Source organism: Tupaia chinensis, unplaced genomic scaffold (assembly GCF_000334495.1).
Source record: "Tupaia chinensis unplaced genomic scaffold, TupChi_1.0 Scaffold148626_1, whole genome shotgun sequence".
Classification (NCBI taxonomy): Eukaryota; Metazoa; Chordata; class Mammalia; order Scandentia; family Tupaiidae; genus Tupaia; species Tupaia belangeri.
Genome location: NW_006208475.1, coordinates 676,408 through 702,182, shown reverse-complemented (window position 1 = coordinate 702,182; position 25,775 = coordinate 676,408). Strand labels below are relative to the sequence as shown.

Below are 25,775 nucleotides of genomic sequence, written 5' to 3'. Positions count from 1 at the left end.
CTTTCCCTAACAAAGGTGGACGCCCCATCTAGCCATGGGTGGTCTGTGCTCTGCTCATGTGAGCCGTGCCAAAAATCAGGATTGGATAACGATGACCGTGTTAGCTTGGTTTTAAGGCTTCTTCAGTCTTCAGCGCAATTTTGCTTGTTTATGTCTCTGCCCAGGGACAGGTGGGAGCTGGTGATGGCTTGGTGCTGGTGAATTAATGATTGTCCCCCACCCCACTTCCACAACTGGAAAACCTTCAAAGCATTCACATCAAAGGACCGGAGAACAAAATGCAATAGTTACAAGTACCCGCATTCAAGGGGCAATTTCATCCATGTCTATGCCAAGGACTACCTCCCTTTACCCCCAAACAATCCCTCTCAACACAAAGAAACAAAGAAACAAACAAAAAAGAGCTAGGCAATGGAATGAAATGACGCCCAGTAGTGCTGTAGGAATTATGAGAATGAATCCAGTCCATCTAATCCTCAAACACTTCCAAGAACAGTGGAGGGAAGAGTTCCGTGGGGCACTCCACCTTCATGTGCAGGAAGCGGCTGGCATGGCAGGCTCCGATCATGCGCAGGTCTGTCACTTTCATCAGGAGTTTTGGCCAAAAGTGTGTCACGTGGTGTTTTCGGTAATTGATATAGTGTTCAAAGGCCAGCAGGAAACTATCTTGGTATTTTTCTATTCTCTCAACACAGGCGAGCCCTGGACGATCTGAGTGGAAGGAAAACGATGGAGATTAATTCAGAAGTGGAAGATGGAAGGCTTGCCTTGTCCAATGAAGTCCCGTAGTGGGAGGTCAGCAGATCTGGGGACTTTTCCAGATCCTAGGAGTGGGCATGGATGCAGCATGAACTCTGGGGCACCATAGGCTACGAGACCAGGGAAGTGGCACTATTTACATGAGGAGGATCAATGATCCATTGGGATAATTCTCTCTGGGTTAGACAAATCAGTTCTTAGATGTGAAAGGTAATGCCTCCCACTTAGGGTAGTAAGGAGAAGCCTACCATAGCTGAAATATTCTGCATCATGAGGGGACTGATTCTGAATTTCCATTGGCTGCCTGGAAAACCTAGGAGTACAAGCATGGACAAGCAGAGAGAGGGGAGATGCGAGAAGAGATTGGAGACAGTGTGGGAGGCCTGGAGGCCAAAGAGGAATGAAAGACACTAAGAAATTCCCATGAAGACAAAGAAGCACATTATCCAATTTTAAGTTCTTTGTCAGGCTGCAATGAGCCACCCCTTCCCTTCCCTAGAACCTTTGTAAAACCTAGGAGTACAAGCATGGACAAGCAGAGAGAGGGGAGATGCGAGAAGAGATTGGAGACAGTGTGGGAGGCCTGGAGGCCAAAGAGGAATGAAAGACACTAAGAAATTCCCATGAAGACAAAGAAGCACATTATCCAATTTTAAGTTCTTTGTCAGGCTGCAATGAGCCACCCCTTCCCTTCCCTAGAACTTTTGTAAAATTGTTCCCTGTAGCAGCCTTGTGTTGGGGTTGATTTGGGGAATTAAAAAGAGAAGGGGTTGCGAGCTGTGTGAGTCGCCCTTTGCAGAAAAGAGGCTAGACCCAATGGGAGGCTGGTGCAAGAGGCGACCATGACGCTGGAAAGCCTGAGAGTCTTCCCAAGTCTTGGGAGGACCACTGGTCTTCTCATGCTACATGGGAGGAGACTCACGCCAATAAAAAAAAAAAAAAAAAAAAAAAAAAAACAAGATAAATTAAGGGATGATGCAAGAGGCCTGGGTGCATGTGCTGGGGAGACAGAGAGAAAGAATGTAAGAAATCAACCCCCCCAGGGGGAGTGGTCTCTCCTCTATTCTCCTCTTGGGATTTTGGGTATGCATGCACACGTGCTTGGTGTGTTTCAAGCTGCTGGGTCCTGGACTCGAATCATGGCCAGCCACATGGGAGTCCAACACCTTAACCACTATGCCACTTGCTGGCCCCTAATTTGTGCATCTTTATTCTGTATTGTTTTTCATATTTGATGCTACTGTAACTATGGACCCTGCTCCCTCCCTCTCCCTCCTCCTCTTTGATCTTTTCTCCTTCTTTGAGTGCGCAAGAATTCTCTAGAGGAGCTTTTAACGTTTGATTCTTCCCACCCTCACATCAAATCGGCATAATATTGCTTTGGATGCATTCCTTCAAAGGGAAAGAATAGTTTTGTTGCATCAGTATTCTGTCCGTTGGCCTTCCTTCAGTGGTTGAGGCAGTAGTGCAATGCCCTACAGTGCTGGAGGCCACATGGAAGACCAAGGTTCAGTTCCCAGGTCAACTTGTCCACGGTAGGTGTGTGGGTGCCTGTGATCCTGGCTGCCTGGGAAAAGCTAGGGGAGATTGTGGCCTAAGATTCCATCGACCCTTCTTGTTTCTCTCTCTCTCTCTCTCTCTCTCTCACTCTTATGAAAGAAAGAAAGAAACTTAAACTTACACAAACCTTTTCCAGAGAGATAAAGATAAGTGGTTATATAAATAATATGAAGGATAAATATATTGATAATGCTCGAATCATACTAAACAGTTTTATGATGACAGAAAAATGTTATTTATTTAGCCAGAGGGCTGTGCACTTAGGGAGAGAGAGAGAGAGAGAGAGAGAGAACCCCCTAATGGTACATGGTCATACTATTATCCTTTTCCCTCTATTCCTCCATCCTGTTAGGATTTTGGGCATACATGTACTAAATCCTGGGGCCAGGATTTGAATTGCATTCATCCATGTAGGATCCGATTCTCAAAGCACAGGGTTTAACCGCCGCACTGTCGGCTGGCCCAAGAGAAACATTTTAAAGACCGAAGACTGTTTTTAACTCAAGACAAAAATTTCCAAAAAACAAAATCCCTTCTAAGTCATTTCCATTTTTGTTCTCTGTTTATCACCCCAGGAACAAGAAAATTAGCAGTAGCAGCTCCTGGAAAAGGCTTTGTAGAAAAGGTCTAAAATATTGTGTAACTGAAATGCCAAACAAAACACAAGGCTTACAAGTCCAGGCTGAGGAGGAAATGGAGGCTGGAATCTCAGCAAGTAGGTAACATTGGCCGAATGTACGCTATCTTGTAATATTTTTGTGGTCTTGCCAGTATTCATCAGAAGTGCCCATCACTAGGATGGAGGAGACTTTAAGTAATTAAATATGTTGCGTGACCATTAGGCTCATAAAATCAGAGAACTGGGAAGACACGTGGAGTTAGGCGCTCTGTAGTGTTTGGTATCACATTCACAGTTTTTGTCGTCTTTATCTCCCTTGCTTAGAGTATTAATTTCCTAATCTGTTAAACTGACTCACCGCAGATGAAACCGTCATAGTATTCAGTAACAAAAAAAATCTATTTATTTATTCATTTTGAGAGAGATTTTTGCCATAGGTGCATGTGCTTGCTGGACAGACAGACAGAAAGCGAGAAATATCGGGAGATGGCCTTGCTACAATCCCTTCTCTCAGAATTTTGGCCATGCACGCACACGCACCTGGCATGAGTTTTAAGCTACTGGGTCCACAGTGACTTCGTGGGAGTCCAGCAACATAACCATTATGCCATCTGCTGGTCCCTATCCTAGAATCTTTAAGATGGTTTCTTCCCATTACCCTGGCAGACCACGAAACGCATCAGACATCAGACACCCTTCTTCAGTTCCCAGTCCGTTGGCAAATGCACAATCCCTCACTGAAGAAGAGTGAGCTATGACTCTGAAGCTAAAAAAGGATACGACTAGACTCGTGATAGGGTCTGAATGATCAGACGAGCAAAAGCTACTGGGCTGCCCCACACTCACCTGAAGACATCAGCAGGACCGCCTGAAGAAGGGCTACTTCGGTGTCATCCAGGTTGAAAGAAGACAGAGACATGCCCAGGTCAAAGATGGCATCCGACACCACCCCAAGACCCCCGTTTTTCAGCTGGCCCCGTGTCACTGCCATTTCCCCATTCAAGGTTAAAGTCTCACTTTCCGGATCATAACGCACAGCAGCGCGCAGGGACATGATCTCCATGCAGCAGCCTTTGAGGAGGATGATCTGGTCTTCACATGGCAGCTGAAAAGAACCAGCGCACATCAGCAAAGAACATGTGCACAAATGCCAGTCAGGGGCATGCAGTTTCTCCTTCTCGGAGCCTGTGGTTTTCTTTCCTACACGGCTACAGACTTCTCATTACCACGTTTCCTATTCCAAGCTGGTTGTCGCCTTCACCAACTTGACTCTCAGCAGTGTACATTTCTTTATTTTTGGAGAGGTTTTCGCTATAGGGCGCGTGCGCTTGCCAGACAGACAGAGACAGACAGAGAGACAGAACTCAAGAAATCACCCCCAAGGGGGGATGGCCATGCCGCAATCCCTTCTCCTCCATTCTCTCGGGATCTTGGGCATGCACGTCCATGCGCCCGGCATGAGTTTTAAGCTACTGGGTCCGGGACGCGAACCATGGTCGACCACGTGGGAGTCCAGCGACATAGCCATTACGCTAACTGCTGGCCCTGCAGAGTACATTTCTTTTAGGACTGAGACAGAGCTTCAGCTTGCGTCATGTGGAAAACCATGCTAATAACCTGTTAGCCTGGAGGTCTGTATTGACCTCCAACTGTTACCTGCTTGAGAGTAGGGTGTATGTGAAACTCATCAAATTTTTGTCTATCTTGTAGTATTTTTGTGGTCTTGCTAGTATTAATCAAAAGTGCCCATCACTAGGATGGAGGAGACTTTAAAGTTATTAAATATGTTGCGTGACCATCAGAGAATTGGGAAGACACGTGGAGTTAAGCGCTCTGTAGTGTTCGGTATCACATTCACGATTTTTGTCATCTTTATCTTCCTTACTTAGAGTATTAATTTCCTCATCTATTTTTGTCATGTAGTTCCAACAGTTGCCCGCTGACTCTACTGAAGCAAGTTTGCTCTTTGCGTCTCTCAAAAGGCACAGAATTAGAGGGTGCTGAGAGATACATGTTACCATGAGGCCCAGAGGTAGAAAAAAATTGTCAAGGTTATCAAGCAAGTAGTTAGGAGCAGAAGTGAGACCAGAATTCAACTCTCCTGGCTCCCAAGGTTATGTATCTCCGTATCTCTGATGCCAGAATGACTCAACATGCTGGATCTTTCTGTCAGTGTTACAATCTCATCCTAAGGTCTTTTGGTTACCCTCTTAATTAGGATTTGTCATAATGAGATCAAATTAACAATAAACTTTTAAGGGACCAGCAGTTGGCATAATGGTTATGTCGCTGGACTCCCATGTAGTCAACTGCAGTTCGAGTCCTAGACTCGGTGGCTTAAACTCATGCCAAGCATGTGTGCGTGCGTGCCCAAGATCCCTAGAGGAGAATGGAGGAGAAGGGACTGCGGCGTGGCCATCCTCCCTGGGGGTGGAGGGAGTGATTTCTTGCTTTCTGTCTGTCTGTCTGTCTTTCTGGTGAGCGCATGTGCCCTATAGCAAAAACCTCTCCAAAATATATAAAAAAATAACCTTTTAAAAAAGAACTTAACTAAGTACAGAAAAAAGTCCAGAATTTTATTTTCTAGAGGGGGAAAATGTTTAACTAAATACCATGACCGAATTAGTTTGAAGGGCTGTTGGTTAGTCAATGGTGCTTTCGACGAATTGGGCATTGTGCCAAGGTTTACATGCATCACTTTATTCAACCTGCACAGAGAAGACGTGAGGCAAATATTCTAATTCTAATTTTCTTTACAGATGTGGAAACCCAGGTGCTGAGAGGTCAACTAACATGCTTGGGGTTCACACCCATGTTTTGTAGCGAGGCTGGTCTTTGAAGCCAGATCTGTCAAGAGCCCATCCCAAGAGAAGACAAGAACATGCTCTTTGGAAGCACTGTAATTATGACTAAGTTTCCATAAACACCGAACGTGTAAATTACATATACTCTCTAGCCATGAGGGCAGTTACACATTCTTTCTTGGGAAATACTCTGGATAACGTTCAACTCGTCCAGTTGAGGTTATTATATAAAGTGCAAGAATACCACTGGATTACATGTAAAATACTGAGTGTTTCATATCTGCACTGACGCAGCTTAGTCACCTTACCCTTTTCCTTCAAACTGCTTAGTTTTTTTTCCCCCCACAGAATAAAAGTCATTTCATATTTTGTTTTAGAATCCATAGATAAGAAATCTCTCCTTTCACCTTTTTTTTTTTTTTTTTTTTAAAGTCACTGTAGTTTGGTTTCATTTGGGTTTAGGCTGTACTCCTCGATTACATCCATAGCGTGCTGGCCCCAGAGTGTGGCAAGAAATACGAAATCCAAGCAGGGACAGATATTCCACAGGTAAGATGGAGAATGGGCTTGGATGGACAGGGGGCCTTGATGCCTAGGGCTGTTGTTCTGCATCTCAGCCCCATCAGCACTGCTCGAGGGCTCGTTCAACACGCTTGCTGCCTCTGCTCCTTGACAGTCTGCATTTCTGCGGAGCTGCTAGGTCCTGCTCATGCTGCTGGTTTGCAGACCCTGCTCTTGAGAACCACTGACATAGAACGGCAATGACATAGTGCTTGCTTGTCAGGTCAAACCATTGATCTTTTCCTCATGTCGCAACATGGGCCCACCAGACAGATCCCGCCTGTGAAGCCAAGTCCAATTACTGATGAACTAGACCTTAAAAATAACCCCACTAACTATTGACGATGAGTACAAATTTCAAGAAAAGCAGAAAGGTTTACAAAGACTCGCCAATGGTTTAAAAACTGGGCCACATGCCTTTTCTTTAAGAGAGGTTTGTGGGATCCTGGTGAGGTGTGTTTCAACACGTGGGTGAATAATCTTTTATGTACTTGCCAAGACTTTCGCTGTGAGAAGGGTCCAACAAGGGCCCGGTAGGCAGGGATGCCGGCATACTCCCACGGATTCTTCCCAGCTCTTCAGGAGGGCATCACTCAGCTTGATTGGCAAAGACAAAAGTGCCCTGCATTCTAGCAGTGGTTCTCATGAGTAGTTTTGGCAGCTCTGCAAATACTTTCAGGCCTGTGAAGCCCCAGGTGTCCTGTCAATCTTGTTTGGTGGGTGGGCGGGGATCACAGCAAACAATGGTCATGAACAAGGGATGCATCACGCTCCCTCTGGCAAGAAACCAGGGATCTCAAGACCACCTGGGATCTCCAACCCACTCTATGCGGAGTTCAGGGGCCTCCACATATCAGTACCCTCTTTTGGATTCAAAGCAAGTATGGAAGGCTAGAAGATTCCCCAGGAGGCCAAAAAGCTGGAAACGTAGGCATTTCTGCTGCCCACGCGTCCCCTGTCTGTAATTTGGAGACTACAATATCAGGGCTGAATGAGACACTGAAGCGGGCTTAAAGATCTAACAGAAACGTGAAGAGATATGCTCGTCACAACTCCTGCCCAGAAAGTTCTACGCTGACCCTCACCCTTGCACAGACAGTGCAGAGCTTCCTATTGGGGGTGGAGATGCCCTTCATTTTTCTTTCCTTTCTTAGACTGAAATGTCTCTTTAGCGGTTGGTTTGCATGAGCTTTACATTTTTAAAAGCTCATTTCTGGCAGGCCATCAAAGGGTGACTAGTAGGCCGGCTTGAGTTTTAGGGGTAGTAATTCAGTCGGGTAAGTGCTAGTTCATTCTATTGTTAATCACAGGAAATACCTGAATCTGGGTAATGTAGGAGAATAGAAGTTTATTCAGCTCACAGTTTGGAGGTCTAAGGTCCAGGGACCACATCTGGTGGGGGTCTTGCAGTGTCCCAAGAGCAGAGCTGAGCGGCTGCGCCCATTAGTGTCTGTCCCATCTCCTCTCCTCACTGATCCACCAGCAGTCAGTCATGGGGGCCCCACCCTGATGACCCTAATCCTAATCTCTTCCCAAAGGCCTCACGTTCAATACCATAGTCTGACTACATTCTTTGCTCTCTCAATCCCATCAGTCAAATTTTCAACACATGAATATTTGGGGGACATACAAACCATAGCAGGTGTGAAAACCATAACAGGCTTAATTTTGGAATTTTTTTTTTTTTGAGAGGTTTTTGCTATAGGGCATGTGTGCTTGCCAGAAAGACAGAGAGAGATGGAGAGACAGAAAGCAAGAAATTACTCCCCCGGGGGGATGGCCATGCTGCAATCCCTTCTCCTCCATTCTCCTCTTGGGATCTTAGGCATGCATGCACACGCGCCTGGCCTGACTTTAAGCCACCGGGTCTGGGACTCGAACCATGGTCAGCTACGTGGGAGTTCAGTGACATAGCCTCTGTGCTAACTGCTGGTCCCTTAATTTTGGAATTTTAATCCCATGTCTAAGATTTACTCCTGGGAAACAGTGATGTGAACAAGCCATTGTCATCAGAATATTCTTTGCTGCATGTTTTTATTTGTGAAAAATCAGAGATGAACTACAGATCCAGTAAAAAGAAAACCTAAATTATGGTATACCCATTCTTTGTAATAATTAACATATTAATATCATATGGTCATTGCAAATCATTTTGTGAAGGCATACTTAAATCGTATGTCCCACCATGCGGTGTAAAAATTTAGGGACATATTCTGTTTCTTTAATCTCAATATTGATGACACGGATAAATCCATGAGATGTACTCTTAGGATATATGTGCCCTTAATCTTTAATAAAAAGTTAAAACAGGAAGTTTCATAAATAGAAAGGACACATGATACAAATTATATTTTTAAATTTTATATTTCATACATATTTGTTGTGTGTGGATGTCTGAATGTATACAAATACACTTCTGAAAAAAGACGAAAGCAGGCTCCAAAATGTTAGCAATGTTATCTTTGGGGGTGTTATCATGAATCACTACTTTCATTATGCTGTATAAATCTTCGGTGAATATGTATGACTTTTGTAATAGTCTCCAGAATGTTCATAAATGTTAATTTTGAAAAAAGATGTCACAGGCATGGGAAGCTCTGGGCTAAATGCAGATATATGCAAAGATTTCTTCCCCAGGGCTCACGGATTCCTCTATGAATGAGGTCTGTGTCCTCGTTGCAGGTCTGTGGGTACCAGAATGTTAGGTATCTGCTGAAATAGGTTGAATATTTACGTACCTCCAAAATTCACATGTTGCAGTCTAACTCCCATGTGATGGGATTGGAGGTGGGGCTTTTGGGAAATATGGAGATCATGAGGGCAGGGCTTCATGAATGCAACTAGTGTCTTCATAAAAGAGACTCCAGAGAGCTCTCTTGTCCCTTCTACCATGGGAGGATACAGTGGGAAGACAGTGGTCTGTGAACTGAACAAGTCTGCTCTAGACACCAAATCTGCTGATACCTTGATCTTGGACTTCCAGCCTCCAGAACGGTGAGGAAGACATTTCTGTTGTTTATAAGCTACCCAGACTATGGGAGTCTGCTCTAGCAGTCCAAACTGACTGAAATACATGGCACTCACCACAGTGAAGCCAGGGGTATGAGGGAGGCAAATGCTCTATCTGTCTCAGCTGGGTCTGGGGTCAGGTACTTGGGTCCTGAGGCCCATTGCCCTGTCCTTCTGGTTATGGCTTCTATGGAGGCTCAGAAATAGGCAAGGTTTTCTATCAATGTGTTTCTATCAATGTCTGAGGGCTTGCTGATTCCAGCTGGGCTTCTGTTATTGCAAACTCAAAGACACAAATGAGCTGGAAGCCAAGGCAGCATGGAGTCATTCCGGGTGAGGAAACTCAGCTTCTCTCTAGGTGAGATTAGAATCACTTATCACTCAGGTAGCTTATACAAGAGGCTCATAGCGGTGTGTGGCCCGTTCTATTTGGTATCTTTCTGGATCCCCTTGAAGGAGTTAAAGAGCAGTAGATTGGCACCTCATGGAGTTTTTCAAAAGGGAACGTTCTCCAGAAAACATAATCAACTCCATTTGTTTGTTTGGTTGTTTGTTTTTTAAAGGAAAGTTAAAGAATGGAAATATATGAAAAGAAATAACAGCAGTATTAATAGCCAAACGTATGGAATATTTAGTATGATCCTTGCACTGTCCAATAACCCAATTATCCTACTTAAACTTCTCAACATCTCTAAAAGATAGGGGCTGTAATGATTCTCATTTAAAAGAAAAGACAGCTGAGTCCTGAAGACATCAAGCAACTTGTTTAGAATTCTTGCCCATGCACCTGACTGCAGAGACCATGTTTGAGTCATCCCATACAGGACTGCTAAACTTAGGGAGGAAATGTCCCAACGGGAAAATCTTTTGAGCTCTGGTGGGTGAGCTTTACAGAGTACCCCAAAGATGAGGCAATAAATAGTGAGCTTATAGGTAAGAGTGAAGGTTTAAGGAGATATCAAGAACCTTGCTCTGTAACAACCATGTGATTCATTCGGGAAGATTGAGAAACGCCCACACAGCAATCTTGCTGGGATATGTAGTGGAAAAAATGCAAACCTGGGTACAAACCGTAGTGCCATGTTTGGATAATTTAATCTTTCTGGTTATTATTATTATTGTAATCACCAGAGGGCATGTGTGCTTGCCTGAGTGAGACAGGGAGATTGAGGTTGGGAAGAGAGCAGAAAGAGGGAGAAAGCACACCATCAATGGGGTGTGTTCATGCCACAATCCCTTTTCCTCTATCTCTTCATCTTGTTGGGATTTGGGACATGCATGCACACACACCTGACGTGTTTTTCAAGTTGCAGGGGGCCAGGCTTCAAACTGTGGTTGGCCATGTGGGATCTGGCTCCCTTAACCACTAGCCTGTGAGGATGGCTCAATCTTCATGTCCCATCTATAAAATGAAGTTAATAAAAGCTACCCTGGAGATTTGTTATAAGGACTGAATTTCATGGGAGCAAACCTGAGTATGGTAACTAGGGCATCGTAGGTTCTGGATAAATGGAAGCTGCTGCTACCGATATTTCCCTCCGCCTGGAGTCAGAGGGATGGGTAGGCTCTTGATGGACCTAACATAGACAAGCTAACGAGTGATGAACTAATAGAGAAGGTGGGAGAAGCAGTGAAGAAAGTGCATTTTCATTTTGAACTGACTCGCTTTCATGTGACTAAGTTTCTGCTAATCAATAATAAATTTTAAATAACACCCAATATTCCTGGAAATTGATGAGACCATCATGAAAATAACACGGAGGAAAAGCAATTTCCTTACCTCACAAAACATAGGCAACTTTTTGGCAAAATCCACCACTCTGGTAATTGCTGGTGTGATGATTTTTGTAAAATGGCTGAAGGCTTCCAAGTCGACCTTTCCACCTTCTGGGGCATTTACTATTGGTGCTTGTCCAATATCTTCTGGCTAAAGAAGAGAGACAAGAGATTTATTAATTTTTGAGAGATTTTTGCTAAAGGTCTCATGTGCTCACTAGAGAGACAGAAAGTGAGAAATTGCCCCCCATAAGGGGATGACCACACTGCAATTCCTTCTCCTCCATTCTTCTCTTGGGTGGCATGCATGCATATGCACCCTGTGTGAGTTTTAAACTGCCAGGCCTGGGACTCGAACCGTGGTTGACTATGTGGGAGTCTAGTGACGTAACCATTACGTCATCTGCTGGCCCCATAGAGAAACAAGACTTTTTTGTTTTATTTTGTTTTTGAGAGAGTTTTGCTATAGGGCGTGTGTGCTTGCCAGAAAGACAGAAAGTGAGAAAACACCCCCCACCCCCACCCCAGGGGTGATGACCATGCGGCAATCCCTTCTCCTCCATTCTCCTCTCAGGATCTTGGGCACGCACGCAAACGTGCCCTGTGTGAGTTTAAACCACTGGGTCTGGGACTCGAACTGCAGTCAACTACGTGGGAGTTCAGCGACATAACCATTATGCCATCTGCTGGTCCCAAGAGATGAGATTTAAATGAAGAAGTTGAAGGGAGCTTTATTTATCATAGAATCTCATGTGGCAGAAAATCTTGCTGCAAGTTTTAATTTTGACCTTGTTTATTAACAAACAGTACAGCCTTCACATCACTCATGTCTCTGAGCAAAGATACATGGCTTGGCCATTGTGTTGTGTCTGTGTGTAGGCGGTGGGCACACCATGGGCAGTGGTGAGGATGAACCCTAGCACACAGCGCCCTGTGGGTTCGTTCCTGCCTCTGACCTAGCCGCTAGGGCTCCAACTCCCTCCCTGCTCTATGGACTCTAGCCTAAGGTAATCTCGACCAAGGGCCGTGTGGGAAGATCTCTAGATGGCCTGCAGGAAACCGAGTTGTGTAACCTTGGCCAGTCTTGGGGCAGAGTGGTGAACTGACCAGTATCCAGCATCTCCAGGGAACTTCTCTGCCTTGTACCTGTTCAAGAAAAGGCCTTGTTGTTCAAAGGATGGTGCAATAGCATCCGTATCACCTGGAGACTCCCCGGCCCCTCTCTAGAACTGATGGTGCAGAATCAGCATTTTGGCACACACCTGCTCCCATCCACCTGGCAAGTGACCTGGGTGCATGTTAGGCTTCCCAATGCCCATTAAACCACCTTCTTAAGCCTTGTATTCTGTGACTGCCACGATGTGACAGCCTTAACCACAGTCCTGCTCTCACCCCGTGCTTCATCTCAAGAACAGCCTTCTCCATTGCTCTTTCTTGACTTTGCGATACTCATAGCCACCATTTATTCGTGGCCTATAGGCTAGCCAGCCCCTTCCCAGGGAATAGACAGGAACAAGGGCTGGTCACTTTTAGGCATCCCAGGGGCGGGAGAGGGGGGGTGGTAGGTGGGAGGGCTGAGCTAATGGGGGGGGGGCGGTGTGTGCCAAAATACAGTGAGCTGTGCAAGATTGAATCCCTCACCTGCAGAGCTCCGAGGACACTCCCAGGTGTAAGATTTTGACCTAACATGATCACTCCCAAAATTCTTTGGTTTCTTCATTGAAATCTCTCTTTGTTTCTTCCCACATACTCCCTTGATCCTCACATAAAATTTTTAGCAGGAGGAAAAGCCAAGAATGATTCACTTATTCCCACATTCCTGGGTACCAGGGTCAACAGGAGCAGCCTGGGCCTTCTAAGGGTGTGGCAGGAGTCATGGTTACAGCCCCAGGGGAAGGAGTTTAAATACGTTACATAACAAGCCTAGTGACATTTACCTTTTTTGGACTGTGCTGCAGGTTCTTCTATTTATTTTTGTGTTCTGTTTTATTTTGTATTTGCTTTGGTGGCGGTGAGTCTCTGCCATATTTTCATATGAATGGTGATGTTTAGGGGCAACTCCAGGCATGGCCAGACATGGGAGGCTACTTCTCTGCTGGGTTTGCAGACTCGGATGGAATTGATGGGGTAAGCACCTGTAGCTTCTTTCTCTCCCTCTTTGTCTCACAAACTGAGCTAATGGATAAAAAGATACCGTGGCTCTTCCTTTGGGTGTTGGTGTTCCCTGCATTCTTCAGACATCGCCTGTTAGTCTTTGTAATTTCTTTTCACCCCTGAAAATGAGGCTCGGCCTCATCTACTTTAGTAGTCTGTTAGGAAGATGATCCAAAGACTGGGCACACATTCAACACAGTCAACGGTTTTATATAAAAATCATGTATGTGTGTATGTGTGTGTGTGTGTGTGTGTGTGTGTGTATATATATATATATATATATATATATATATGTAGGGACATGTTCTGTTTCTTTATTCAGTATTGATTATACATATATATGTGTGTGTGTGTGTGTATCAAATATGTATATTTAGGTAGAATGACTATCTTTTAGAAATGAAATAAAATAAAGCATTTGAATAACATGGGTTTGGCTTAGTTAAATCCAAACTTCTCCTCACCGAATATGAATAGGTCTAATCTGATTGTATTTAAATGGTACTCAGTGTCCTTTGACATGTTGGTGGTTGGTACTGATGTTAATAGTTCCTAATTGATCCGTGGGTAGGGGTTGGGTATTTGAACCACCCGTGACACCATAAAAGATCTGAAAAAGGAGGGAGATGAGGCAAGGAAACAGGGCAACTTTGATTAAAACGTAGGTCTCCTAAATGTGACTACTTCACAAGATTTTCTGTTGAAAAGAAATATCAGGGCAGGAAGAAAAAACCCCACACTTTTAAGCCAATACTTAAGGCAATAGTGATGCTAGAATTAAAATCACATATGACATAAACGTGCTTTCTATTATAGCTGACATCAGGTATGAGAAATCAAGACTAAGTATTGTAACCTCATCTCTGACTTCTCTGAAGATTTTTAATCTGTAAGAACAACCTTGATTTGCTAAAATATCTGGAAGATTAAACAGAGCACACATCTAGGGCTAGCAGGTGGTCACAGTGGTTAAGGCACTAGATTCTACATGACTGACCATGGTTTGAGTCCTGGACTCTACAGCTTGAAAATCACACTGGGTATGTATGCATGCATGCCCAAAATCCTGAGAGAAGAAGGGACTGCAGCCTGGCCACCCCCCCGTGGGGTGATTTCTCACTTTCTCTCTCTAGTAAGGGCATGCGCCCTATGACAAAAACCTGAAAAAAAATTGCACACATATTTGACATCAGTCAAATCTATTGCAGTTAATGGCTTATAGATTTATCAGTGTAGACTTGTGGAGAAAGCATGCTTTGTGCCTCTCTGGATCCATCTGCCTTAGCTTGCTCATGAAGGGAGTCTGAGGCTTGCAACTCTCATTCGTCCTTCTTCTTCACCCTAAATGGATCTCCTCAGCCAGCTCAGCGGACCCTTCCACCTCTCACCCCAACTTCCCTGCCACTTTTCTGTTTCACTGCTGCCTTCTTGCCAGACTTCTGCTTTCTCCGAAGCCCCCACTTCCTTCTCTCATCTGTGTTTATTCTAAATCCCACCTGTTCCTCAAGACTCAACTCAAAGTCTATCTTCTCATTGAGGTCTTCCCAGAGGACTTTGGTGTGAAATGATGTCTTCCTCATGTGAGCACACATGTATGCCTGACATCCAGGCATTCACTGTATCACTTTTTATTGTAGTTGTGTAGGCACCCATCAAAGAGATGAGCTTCGTAAAGAGGGAGGGAGTAAGCCTTGCGTGTCTTCACCTCCTGTGCACAAGCTCTTGGAAGGAACGCCTGTCAGTTGAGTGAGTGAATAGCGTGTGCTTATATATTTACTCATCCAATATTATTGAGCAGATTCTTTGGGCCAGTCCTAGTTCTAGATGCTGAGATTATACTCCTGAACAAACTTGCATGGTAGTGAGGGAACACAGAAAGACATAAGAAAACTACATTCATGGAAGGATTTCAGTATGGGATGGCTGAAGGTGGCATGACAGAGCATGGAGGTCAGGAGATGGGGTGGCCAGTCAAGGCCCCTTTGAGAAACAGTGTGTGGGCTTTGAATTGAAGAATGTCAAGGCATTAGCCTTCCATAGGGCTGGAGGCAGAGAATTTAGGGCAGAAAGAAAAGTCAGGGCAAAGTCCTGAGGCCAGAAAGGAGGGTCATGTGATTAGAGCCCAAGGGTCTTATGATGTGGGGGAGCCTTGTGGAGAACGGAAGGGCAATGGGGTTATTCTAAATGCAATGGGTGTCCACTGAAAGGCTGTGAGCAGAGATTTATGGTTAATGTGTGAGGAAGAGATGTGGAGAGCCAAAGGCAAAAACAGACAGGCAGCAGCAGTAGTTTGGGCAGGCTGATGTGGGCTGGGCCATACGGGGAAGGCAGTAGAAGTGGGGAGAAGAGCAAGAATTGGAGTCGTATCTTGGGGACTGAGTGCAAGGACCAAAGATGGATTGGATGTAAGGAGTCACTCCTGAGCCACTCCCCTGGGGCTGCGGGATGGAGGGATGTGAAAAGAGAGACTCAGGTGTGCATAGGTGCGGCATCAGCCCTCACTCAGCATGGGGGGAGGCTGGGAGTACATAAGTTGCAAGGAGCAGACTTGGTGCTTTCATCAGTTTTACTCAAGGTCCAAAGCAAAGGCTGGTTGATCTCCCTGCGTGGCTGGTTCAGGGCCAAAGACTTCTTAACTTGAAAAGGCAGCACTTCTGCACATGCAGAGGAGGATGGGGCCAGACAGGAGTCTTCAATTCCTCTGCTTGTTCACGGGGTATATCGTGGCACCTGTCAAGGCTGGCCAGGAAGACTTGGGAAGACAGTGACTTAAGGTCCTTGGGCCTGCAGACATGATGGCAAGTCACCCTTTTCCTAGGAAAGCCATAGGAATGCTGCATGTTCATAATATGCCAAGCACTTAGATCCTTTTTTTTACTACTGTATGCTATTTGGGAAGGATGGAAGGCAACTGAGCCTCAGGAGATGAAACCATTTGCTCCAAGTCACACAAAACGCGACAGAAGTGAGAGCTGGACCCAGGCTCTCTGTCCCAGTCTCCATTCACGTCACTGCTAGATTCTCCTGCTTCATCCTGATGTTCGAGTAAGTTCAGGTGGTAGACGCCCTCCTAGCTGGATGGCACATTGTCCTCTGACCTGTCCACACAGACCACACTGGGCCCAATCCTCCACCCTGTCTCAGCTGTGCGCTTACGTCCTTCTCTGAGGCTACCCCCATTGAAGCAGCCTGCGGTGAGAATGCATAAAATCCAACAGGAACTCTGCCAGGGGGACATCAGAGCAGGCCTGCTCTCACTCGACAGGTCACATTTTATACTTGGATAGAAAATCCATCCCAAACCACATCTCTGCACGTGACCTAAGAGCACAGAGTAACATGCAATGTCATCAGACAAGATTGTGGCTGGTTTGGGGTTTATGCCAAACCAAACTCCTCGGTGCCACCCCCCTCCCGGGGTGGGGGGGAGGTAGGAGTGAGTTATCCTCGGTGGAGAGGCCTGCTTTTCCTCCTCTGGACCAGACACCGCTCACTTCCTGCTCGGCTCATTTCTCCTCTGCTTCATCACCGTCATCACACGCAAATCGCCGGGGCGGGGGTGGGGTGGGGGGGACTGTGCATTTCTGTAGCCTCAGAGTTTTGAGTGGACTGGAGAAAATTAGAACATTATAGGCTACCAATGCTTTTGGAAGTAGTTTGAAAGATTTTTAGATATAAGAAAATCTTCCGAGCTTTTGCAAAAGTTCCTAATTTGCCAAAGTCTCTGGTTTTTCTCAGACCCAAATGTAGATTAGAAACTCAGGTTATACCAGCAGTCCCGAGTTCTGACCCGAGTCCCGATCTTAGGGTGAATAATGAGGAAGCCACTCCTTAGGAGAACAAGCTACTCTTCCAGCTTCAGATAAATACATACATCTGCCTTTCATGACAAAATATAATTTTTAATCCCCTGTGACATGTTATTATACTACTCCTTAAGTTCTTTTGCAGAATGAGAAGGAACATCAACACGTACAAATAAATGCAGTAACTTGCAGGGCTGTCAGCAGTGCTGTCAGGGTATCAACCACACAGAACAGCAGCTCCTACTATGGAAGAGCCTATTCAGTGCACGGATTCTTTTCAGCACATTTAGCAAAACTGTCTTTAAGTCCATGATCCTTAATGTCCTTGCTGGAATAATTCAGTATTCAACAAAAGTGAAATTTTCAGCTTGAGCGTGCATACACAATGGAAGCCACATTTCTACGAGGAGTATGTATAAACATGGAAACTGGCTGAGGCACGGGGCTTAACTGTACTGTCTCTGAGGACGGGCTGGTGCACCTGGAGGTTCAGTGTAACCCTTCCTGAGTTCTGTTCTGTTTCTCTGTTGCTGTGTAACAAACCACCCCCAAAGTTGGTGGCTTAAAACATCGATTTTTAAATGATCTCTCAGAGTTTTAGGGATGGATAGGCATAGCTGGGGGTTCTCACTTGACATCCCTGCTGCCGTCAGATGGCTGTAGAAGGTGGTGTCATTTGAAGCCTTGACTCATATTTCTGGTGTCTAGGCAGGTTGCAGATCTCTCCACATGGCCTCTGTACATGGCTAGATGGGGCCTCCACACAGCACGGTGGTTTCATTATACCTGGACTTTTTGACGTAACCACTGGCTTTCCCCAGAGAGACCAGGTGGTCTCTCCACAGGACCTCTCCAAAGAGACCCAAGTGGGAGCTGCAAAGTTTTGTATGACCCAGGCTTAAAAGTCACCCCAGCATCACTTCTGCCAAAATCCATTGTTTACAGGAATCACAGACCAACATAGATTCAAGGAGAGAGAGAAGAATATACTCCATCTCTCAGTATAGGGAGAATAGAATTTGATGGAAGCATCTTGGAACTAACTAGATGAAAGCAACCACAAGTCTCAACTGTGGATGATCTAGACACCAAGTGCCAGTGCTGAAGGGAACACGGTCTTTTCCCAGGGAGAGGCAGGGTGACCCCAGGTACAGAAGGGGATTGGCTGACGGAAACAAAGTTCATGGTAGAGACAGATGGGCCAGTGGAGAACTTCTGATCTTCCCCAATATTCTTCTCAAGAAAAAATAGCTTGGAGAAGGGACCAGCATTTGGCATGTCGCTGGACTCCCATGTAGTCAACTGTAGTTTGAGTCCCGGACCCAGTGGCTTAAACTCACGCTGGGTGTGTGTGCGTGCGTGCCCAAGATCCCAAGAGGAGAATGGAGGAGAAGGGATTGTGGTGTGGTCATCCCCCCTGGGGGGTGATTTCTCACTTTCTGTCTCTCTCTCTCTCTCTGTCTTTCTGGTGAGTGCACACACCCTATAGCAAACATCTCTAAAAAAAAAATAGCTTGGAGAAGCGAGTATTTATATCTGGATAAAGAGGGGCAATTTCCTGAACTGACTGATGATCTACAAAAGATACATTTCATGTCAGCCCCACAGGGGGAGGAGAAATGGGTGGGTAAATAATTCAAGCTACAGGATGTCAGCTTCCTGCAGAAAAATTCCCTTGTGCGTGGGTAATCTCACGGCCCCTCGTAATCACGAATGGCAAGTCATTCTCTGTCATATCTTTTTTGTTTTTTGTCTATAGGTGATTGGGCTGATGAAAACTGTTAGGAGCCTTTAAGTTCAAGGTGCAGACATCCAGGCTGGTTCTAAGGACTAGATACTGTGCTATTTTTGCTGAAGACACCACAAGACACGAAGAGATCTGATTATATTTTGCCTTCCAGAATCGCTTTCTTGGCTTCCAGATGCAGCTCAAATGTTACCTCCTCTGAGAAGCTTTTTTCCTTTCCCTTTCCCTGACCGCTCTGTTTAGAAAAACGAAGCCTCTCCCCACTTCCAATCATAAACACGCTGCTTCCTCACACTGCAGATTGCCTTTCTTGCACTTCTCATCACCTGCGTTCATTTTGTTGTTTAACCCGTATTGTCTGCTTCCACTGGAATGCAGCTGACTTAACTTCTTCACATATAATAGCTGCTCAATAAATGTTCCTTAAATACAAAACCACATCTTTAGAGCCTGGTTTGTAGTAACCACGGAAACTTGTTTAGGTAGATTAGAATTCATTCTCTTTAGGGAGTAAAAAAAATCAAAGTGTAACATTCCCTAGAAGTCCACTGTGTTTCTGGACTAAAGTACAGCTATTTTAAGCAACAATATTTGACTTCTATTAATATAAAATACATAGATATGAGCAATTCATTTCAGAAGGTATTTTACAGGAATACTTTGGGATGATTTTCTTTTTTTTTAACTGCCAGAGAGTATGTGTATTTACTGGAGACACTGAGAGAGAGAGAGAATGAGAGGCAGGAAGCACCCCCAAATGGAGTGTGGTCACGCTGCAATCCCTTCTCCTCCATTTCTCTTGGCTGTCAGGATTTTAGGCACACATGCACATATGCCTGGCATGTTTTTCAAGCCAGCAGGGTTAGAAATTGAAACACTGTCAGACACAAAGGGTCCAGCTCCTTTATCCATTAGGTTACAGGGCTGAATAACTGGCCCTGGAGTGAGTTTAGAGGACTAAGTATGCATTAACGTATACTAGGAATCTGAGGGAGAAAACAGGTATGGAAAGGGAAGCTGGCTGGCGAAGACTTTTTCTAATTCGTCCATGACTGACTTTAGTAATGACAAGCAAACTGAGATGATGAGGTGTAAGAAACTGCTTTAGAAACTCCATGACAGGGCCAGCAGGTGGCGTGATGGTTAAGGTGCTGGGTACCCATAGGGCCCACCGCGTTTTGAGTCCTGGACCTGGTGGCTTGCTTTCTCACTTTCTCTCTCTTTCTCTCTCTCTAGTAAAATTAAAAATGTAAAATAATAAAATAATTCTTAAAAGAAAAGAAGTTCCATGAATCACAAAAATAGATGGTGCGAGTGGCCTGATCTGGACTCAAATCCTGGTCTGCAAGTTACTTGACTTCTTAGAGCTGCATTTTACCTATTCATAAAACTGGGGCAATAAAATGAGCCCCTCCTTGGGTGATGAGGACTCCATGAGTTGAGGTAGAGAATACCTGGCATGGAACTGATACCAAGCTGTGCAAGGAAACCTTACCAGAAATTTCCGTTTCTGCTTCCAGTGGCTGCCTTGGGCATTGGTTGCCACGTGGGCTTCGGTGACAGTTTTGATGAGCTCCCATTCCTCATCCGTGGGCTCCGGCTTGTGCCCTATCGATTTCTGCAGCTCTTCTCTCCGTCTCTTCTCCCGGTTCTCCTCTATCAGTTTCCTCTTGGCCAGCCTCTTGCTATCATCCAGCACCACTGAGAGGAGAGGAAAGATGAGACGAAACCCACAAATACTCCCCAGACGCTCGGCCGGCTGCATGCACTGGAGCCTCCAGGGTGAAGGCCATTCACACGCAGGGGCTCAGTGGGTCCTGCTGGGAGCATGGTGGAGGGTACATGTGGGTATTTTCTCCCCTTGGCAGCAAATTGCCATTGACTAGCCACTGTCCGATGTGAACCCTAGTGCCCACGCCCAGACAGTTTATCAAAACAAAGCCCCAAGGCAACTTGGACACTGTGCATCTCGACTCCACAAAAGGTGGCTCTGAAGAAGAGGAAACAGAGAGATGGAATCTCACAGGATTATAGATAAAGCTGTCTAGTGTCAGTCATTTGAATTCACTCTCAGGGGTTCTGTTCTCCCTTTCTCTCCTAAAATGGCTCTTATTAAGGTTAAAGAAAGGTTCTAGAGTAGATCTCATGATCTCTTCTTCAGAGGAAAAAGAACTCCAATTCCTCCTGACTCCCTTCAGGGTTAATTGGAATGTGGCTGGACTTATGTTGGTCTCACTGGAATTCACTTGCTCTACCTAGTCAACCCTCAGTGGTGGTTAGAGAGCCCAGGTTTTGGAATCTAGAAAGACTTGGGTTTGAATCCTGATGCTACCGCATTGCAGCCGTGTGACCTCTGGCAAGTGATTCAGGCTCTCTGAGCTTTCATTTTTCCCCATATCAATACTCAGTAATACCCATTTCACAGGGTATTCAGTGTGATAATGCATTATAAGTGCTCAGTAAATGTAGTCATGACTTTGATCATTTGTGCAAACTGGAAATAAGAAGGGCAGGTAAACAGAAAGCTATACTTCTCTGGTTAATTTCCAAAGCAAAATCATTTCATTAGACATAGTAACCATCCACGGAATGGAAAGGCTCAGGGTTATATTATAGAGCCTTAGTATTTCAGAATTGGAAGAGACATGGGATATGAGTAAATCCAATCCCTCCTTCCATAGCTCCTTCCTCCATCCTGTGAGGTTGTGACTTGCCTACAGTCACACAAGTTCAGGTCAAAGCTAGGACTCCTGCCTCCTAGGCCATTTCCTGAAGAAGGAATAACCTAATAGGAAAAGAAAGAGGCAAACATGACAGAGGAAGAGAAGCAAGGTAATTAGCTAATCCACAGATAGAACATTAAACCCTAGATCGTTGAGATATGATTGGATTGTCAAAGTCATGTGAGCATTTACAAATGTGGAAAATATGAATGAAACTTGCTAAATCATTTTGGTTCATTTACTAAAGGGAGGAAAAAAATGGGTAAAAATACCCATACTTTATTTCTCAAATGCTTCCTTTTCCCAGTGTGCTGGGGCTCATTACACTTGATGTGCATTATCTAATTTAATCTTGGAAACAACCCTATGGAGTAGGTGATGGTTTCATAGAAAGGACATCTAAATGTTAATTACAAAGGTCACACAGCTAGTAAGTGGCAGATCTGGGACTCTGGCAGAAGTTTTTCTGATGATAAAGTCTGAGTCTTAACAAATTAATGCCTTAATGCGTCCTAGGCAAGAAATACTGAATTTATTTCTACACAATCTAGATTAACAGAGTTTTTAAGTCTTTCTCTTCCTTCCTTCTTTCCTTTCCTTTTCCTTTTCTATTTCCTTCCTTCCTTCCTTCCTTCCTTCCTTCCTTCCTTCCTTCGAGAGAGATTTTTGCTACAAGGCACATGTGCTAGCTGGAGAGACACAGAGAGACAGAAAGTGAGAAATCACACCTCAGTCCCTTCTCCTCCATTCTCCTCTCAGGATCTTACAAACACTCATCTTAAACTTCTTAATAAGATAATTAAATAGATATTCAATAATAATGGTCATTACAGCAACCTAGCTAAACATTTGGTTCTAAGTCAATCATGTTTACATCCTTATCAGGCATAATGTCCGCAAAGGCTAAAAGTCTGTAAAAGATAAGAACACAGTCAGCCCAAGTGAGGATATTCCAGGATTTCCAGCCTAATACCCTAACACAACTCTCTTCCCTTTTCAAGACTCTTCATTTTGTCTCTATCTTTGGGCAAGCCAGAATATTCCCCTGAATTTTTTGTCCCTTCTGAAAGAACCCTAGTTATCACATAAATGTATGTCATGACTGTTTCCTTTTTCATCAGGAAAAATTCTATCGCATTTCTTTCCTTTTTAAATTTACCACCCCCCCCCTTTCTTTTTAACTAACAGTTGGAATCCCTCGCTGATGTGCAAAAAATTTATGCCAGCAGAGATCATTAACACTGATGCCCGGCAAAAGGGAGGCCACGCATTCAGAATGACACAATTCTTCTTTTTATGATTAGATTAATTAAAGTGACTGGTGTCAATCCCTTGCACAGTGTGGGGAGAAGAGACCGCAAAGGCTAATCTCGCCACCATATGCTGTGGCACTCTGCAAACTGGGTAGGATGACTTCAGCTCTTTGTGGCTAAAAATATGACAAACAACCAATGGCAGGATGACTCATCCAATATCGGCATTCTTCAGAAATTTCTGAACATGATGTTTTCTGCCAGTGCCCCGTCTCCAAAAATGTCCATAAAATAAATTCCTGTCTCTGCTTTTGAAAAAAAAAATAAAGACTAGTCTATGAAGCTCTTACCACAGAATGCTGTGTGCCAAATGAAACTTTATCAAGGTAAAGGGACAAGACCTCTTTGTGATATGTCCCAGAGTATTGCTAACAGTCCTACAGGCATGATAGGAATCCTTGAACTCTTTTTCCTCCCCATCCTCTGGATGCTTTGAGAGTCAGGAGTCGATAAGAGGTAGGCAGGACCAAACCACCCAGCCATGGCTCCCTGCTCTGAGTTAGGGCAAGCCTGGACGTGGTGAGAAAGTAAGCGATTCATTTCCCTCTCTGACCACAAAGGTTTCTGTTCTATTTCTGCTTGGTTGTTCACCTTGAACCAAACCCTTCCACAACCAACACTTCTTACATATGAAGCAAATAAAGATCTACTTACGATCTGTTGCCATGCCAACATAGATGCATTTCTTAAAGCGACATTCCTGGCACTGATTTCTTGTGACTTTGTCTATGACACATTTTCCTTCATATTTACAGGAATAGGACGGATGGAGGTTTTTCTGAATGGTTCTTCTAAAGAAACCCTGCATATACAAACATACACACAAAGACCTAAGACAACAGTTTCATGTTTTCTAAGAATAAATGATTTTTGAAATTTTGCATTGGCAGAACTATCAGATGAATTGTTTTGGACCTTGACCTTGAGACCCATGCCTCTAGCTCTACGGAGTCAACTATAGGACAACTGACCGGAAGTGAATCTAAAGAATTCTAACTATGAGCCTAAGGAGATGCCATAGGTGGAGGACCATGTTCAAGAAGGTGACTATAAAGTCAAAACTTCTGTAGCATTTTTTTTTTTGAAGGAAAACAGGTTAATGGGGAAATCTAATGCTTACTGTTTTCCCCCTCTAAACATTAAATAATAGACATGCATCATGTGATCTTATTTCATAAGGTGTCATAATCATGGGGCTGAATTAAGTTATGAGTAGATTTGCTATTTGATACTGAGAAATAAAAGCAGGTGGTGGGTGGTTAAGGTGCTGGACTCCCTCATGGCTGACCGCAGTTTGAATCCGGACCTGGCGGCTTGCTTCCTCACTTTCTCTCTCTCTCTCTGTCCAAATTAAAAAAAAAAATAAAAAAATTTAAAGACCGGATTCTTGTAATATTTTATGAATTAATAGGTTAATCCTTTGGTCACTAGGTAGATGTATTAGCTACCTTGAGAGATTTAGTCTAATTCTTGTATTTGACTCTGGAGGTGCCTATGACTAGCTCATTTTGCCTTTCAAATCACCACACTTGGGAGGTAGAAAATTCTAGGTTTTCATTGCATTGGGGTCTTTCCTTTTAGGAAACATTTTCTCCAGTATCAGTAGACATAGACTTAGAAGTTCAACATATTTCTTCTTTTCTTAAGGCAGTAAAGGTTTCTGAGAATGTTATTTTGTTCTGGGTTTTTCATGTCTAGTATAACATTCTCAAGGGTGTGTCCTACTAGAACCTTCCTGAACGTGGTCCTCCAGTCTTGGCCACTGTACCTTGCATTGCAGGAATTAATAATGGCAGCAAGTATTTACTGTGAGGGGCACGTGACAAAGTGCTATGGACGCTTTCCATATCTTTATCTCTTTACCACAACCTTATAATGTAGATATTCTTAAATGCTCCATTGCAGGGATTAAGAAGACTAAGCCCCAGACAGGTTAAAACTCTTGCCCCAAATCACATGGCAAGTACATGCTAGAACCTGGAACCCCAATTCAGGAGTCACACTCCAGACCTTATTTGCTTAACTGCTCATAGAACATAAAATGAAGCAAATTATTATGTATTATTTAAATGTTTTAGATGAAGAGATTATAAATAGTCTCCTTCCATCCTTCTAAAAATCTAATTTTATCTATTTCGGTTGAATTAGCAAGCCAAAACAAGTTTTGAAGGATGTTCTCTGCTAACGTCTGAAGGAGGTCTCTAAGTTTGTTAGATAAATGGTAAGATCGAAATATCAGTTGTCCTAGATTTATCCCAACTTATCCCATTTCTTTTTCTTGGTCTTCGATTACGTACACATGCCCACTGGCACATTCCTCACTCAGGCACTAAAGCTCTTTTAGCATAATGAAAAGGCCAAAGGCAGGATTTCATATGGGCAAAGCAGAATAACCAGGAAAAATGGCAGAAATAACTGAGACTAGTGGACCTGACTTGGGGCCATGTGTGCAAATCTCTTATCCTTTCTATTGTTCAAGTTCTAACAGAGAAACTGTCAGACTGTGTTTGGGTTTTGCATCCTTAAGCACTTGACTCTATGAGTTGAATGATGTTGATGTGCTGTTAGAAGATTCACGAAGTCAGGCATGGGGCAGCTGCTGGAGATGTCAGCAGTGCCTCCCTGGGTGTTCAGGGTTGGCAAAGCTTGCCAAAGCATGAACGTTAGAGCATGCTGCAGGGTGAAACCAAACTTCTCTGCAGACCTTGCTTCTCCTTCCGTGACTGTCCAAGGAGGACAAAGAAGGAATGTAGAGATTCCCAGGAGGAGACATAGTCACAGCCACATAAGAGACAGTCTGGGGAGGTCATGTTTCCCCAGATGCCGAAAGTTCAAAGTCTAAGACATCCAGTGAGGATACTGACACCGTTCTAAGGACAGGAAAATCGAGACTCCATCTTAAGTTGGAGAGCCCCTTTTCTCTTTCACACTCTCATGTGGACGC

The 25,775-nt window shown here is 44.3% G+C and overlaps 1 protein-coding gene across 4 annotated transcripts in view; it reads right to left on the bottom strand.

The window, feature by feature from the left end:
* Positions 1 to 187: 187 nt before the first annotated feature.
* The window catches only part of LOC102496584 (thyroid hormone receptor beta), a 367,776-nt gene continuing 342,188 nt past the window's right edge, over positions 188 to 25,775 (bottom strand). For all 4 annotated transcript variants that reach the window (XM_006170583.3, XM_014585033.1, XM_006170582.1 and 1 more), the window contains 5 exons: positions 23,486 to 23,633; positions 20,291 to 20,496; positions 11,093 to 11,239; positions 3,785 to 4,043; positions 188 to 711 (listed from right to left, as the gene is read on the bottom strand). In XM_006170583.3, coding sequence (XP_006170645.1) covers positions 470 to 711; positions 3,785 to 4,043; positions 11,093 to 11,239; positions 20,291 to 20,496; positions 23,486 to 23,633 — 1,002 coding nt within the window. In that variant the 3' untranslated portion in view covers positions 188 to 469. The remainder of the gene's footprint in view (positions 712 to 3,784; positions 4,044 to 11,092; positions 11,240 to 20,290; positions 20,497 to 23,485; positions 23,634 to 25,775) is intronic.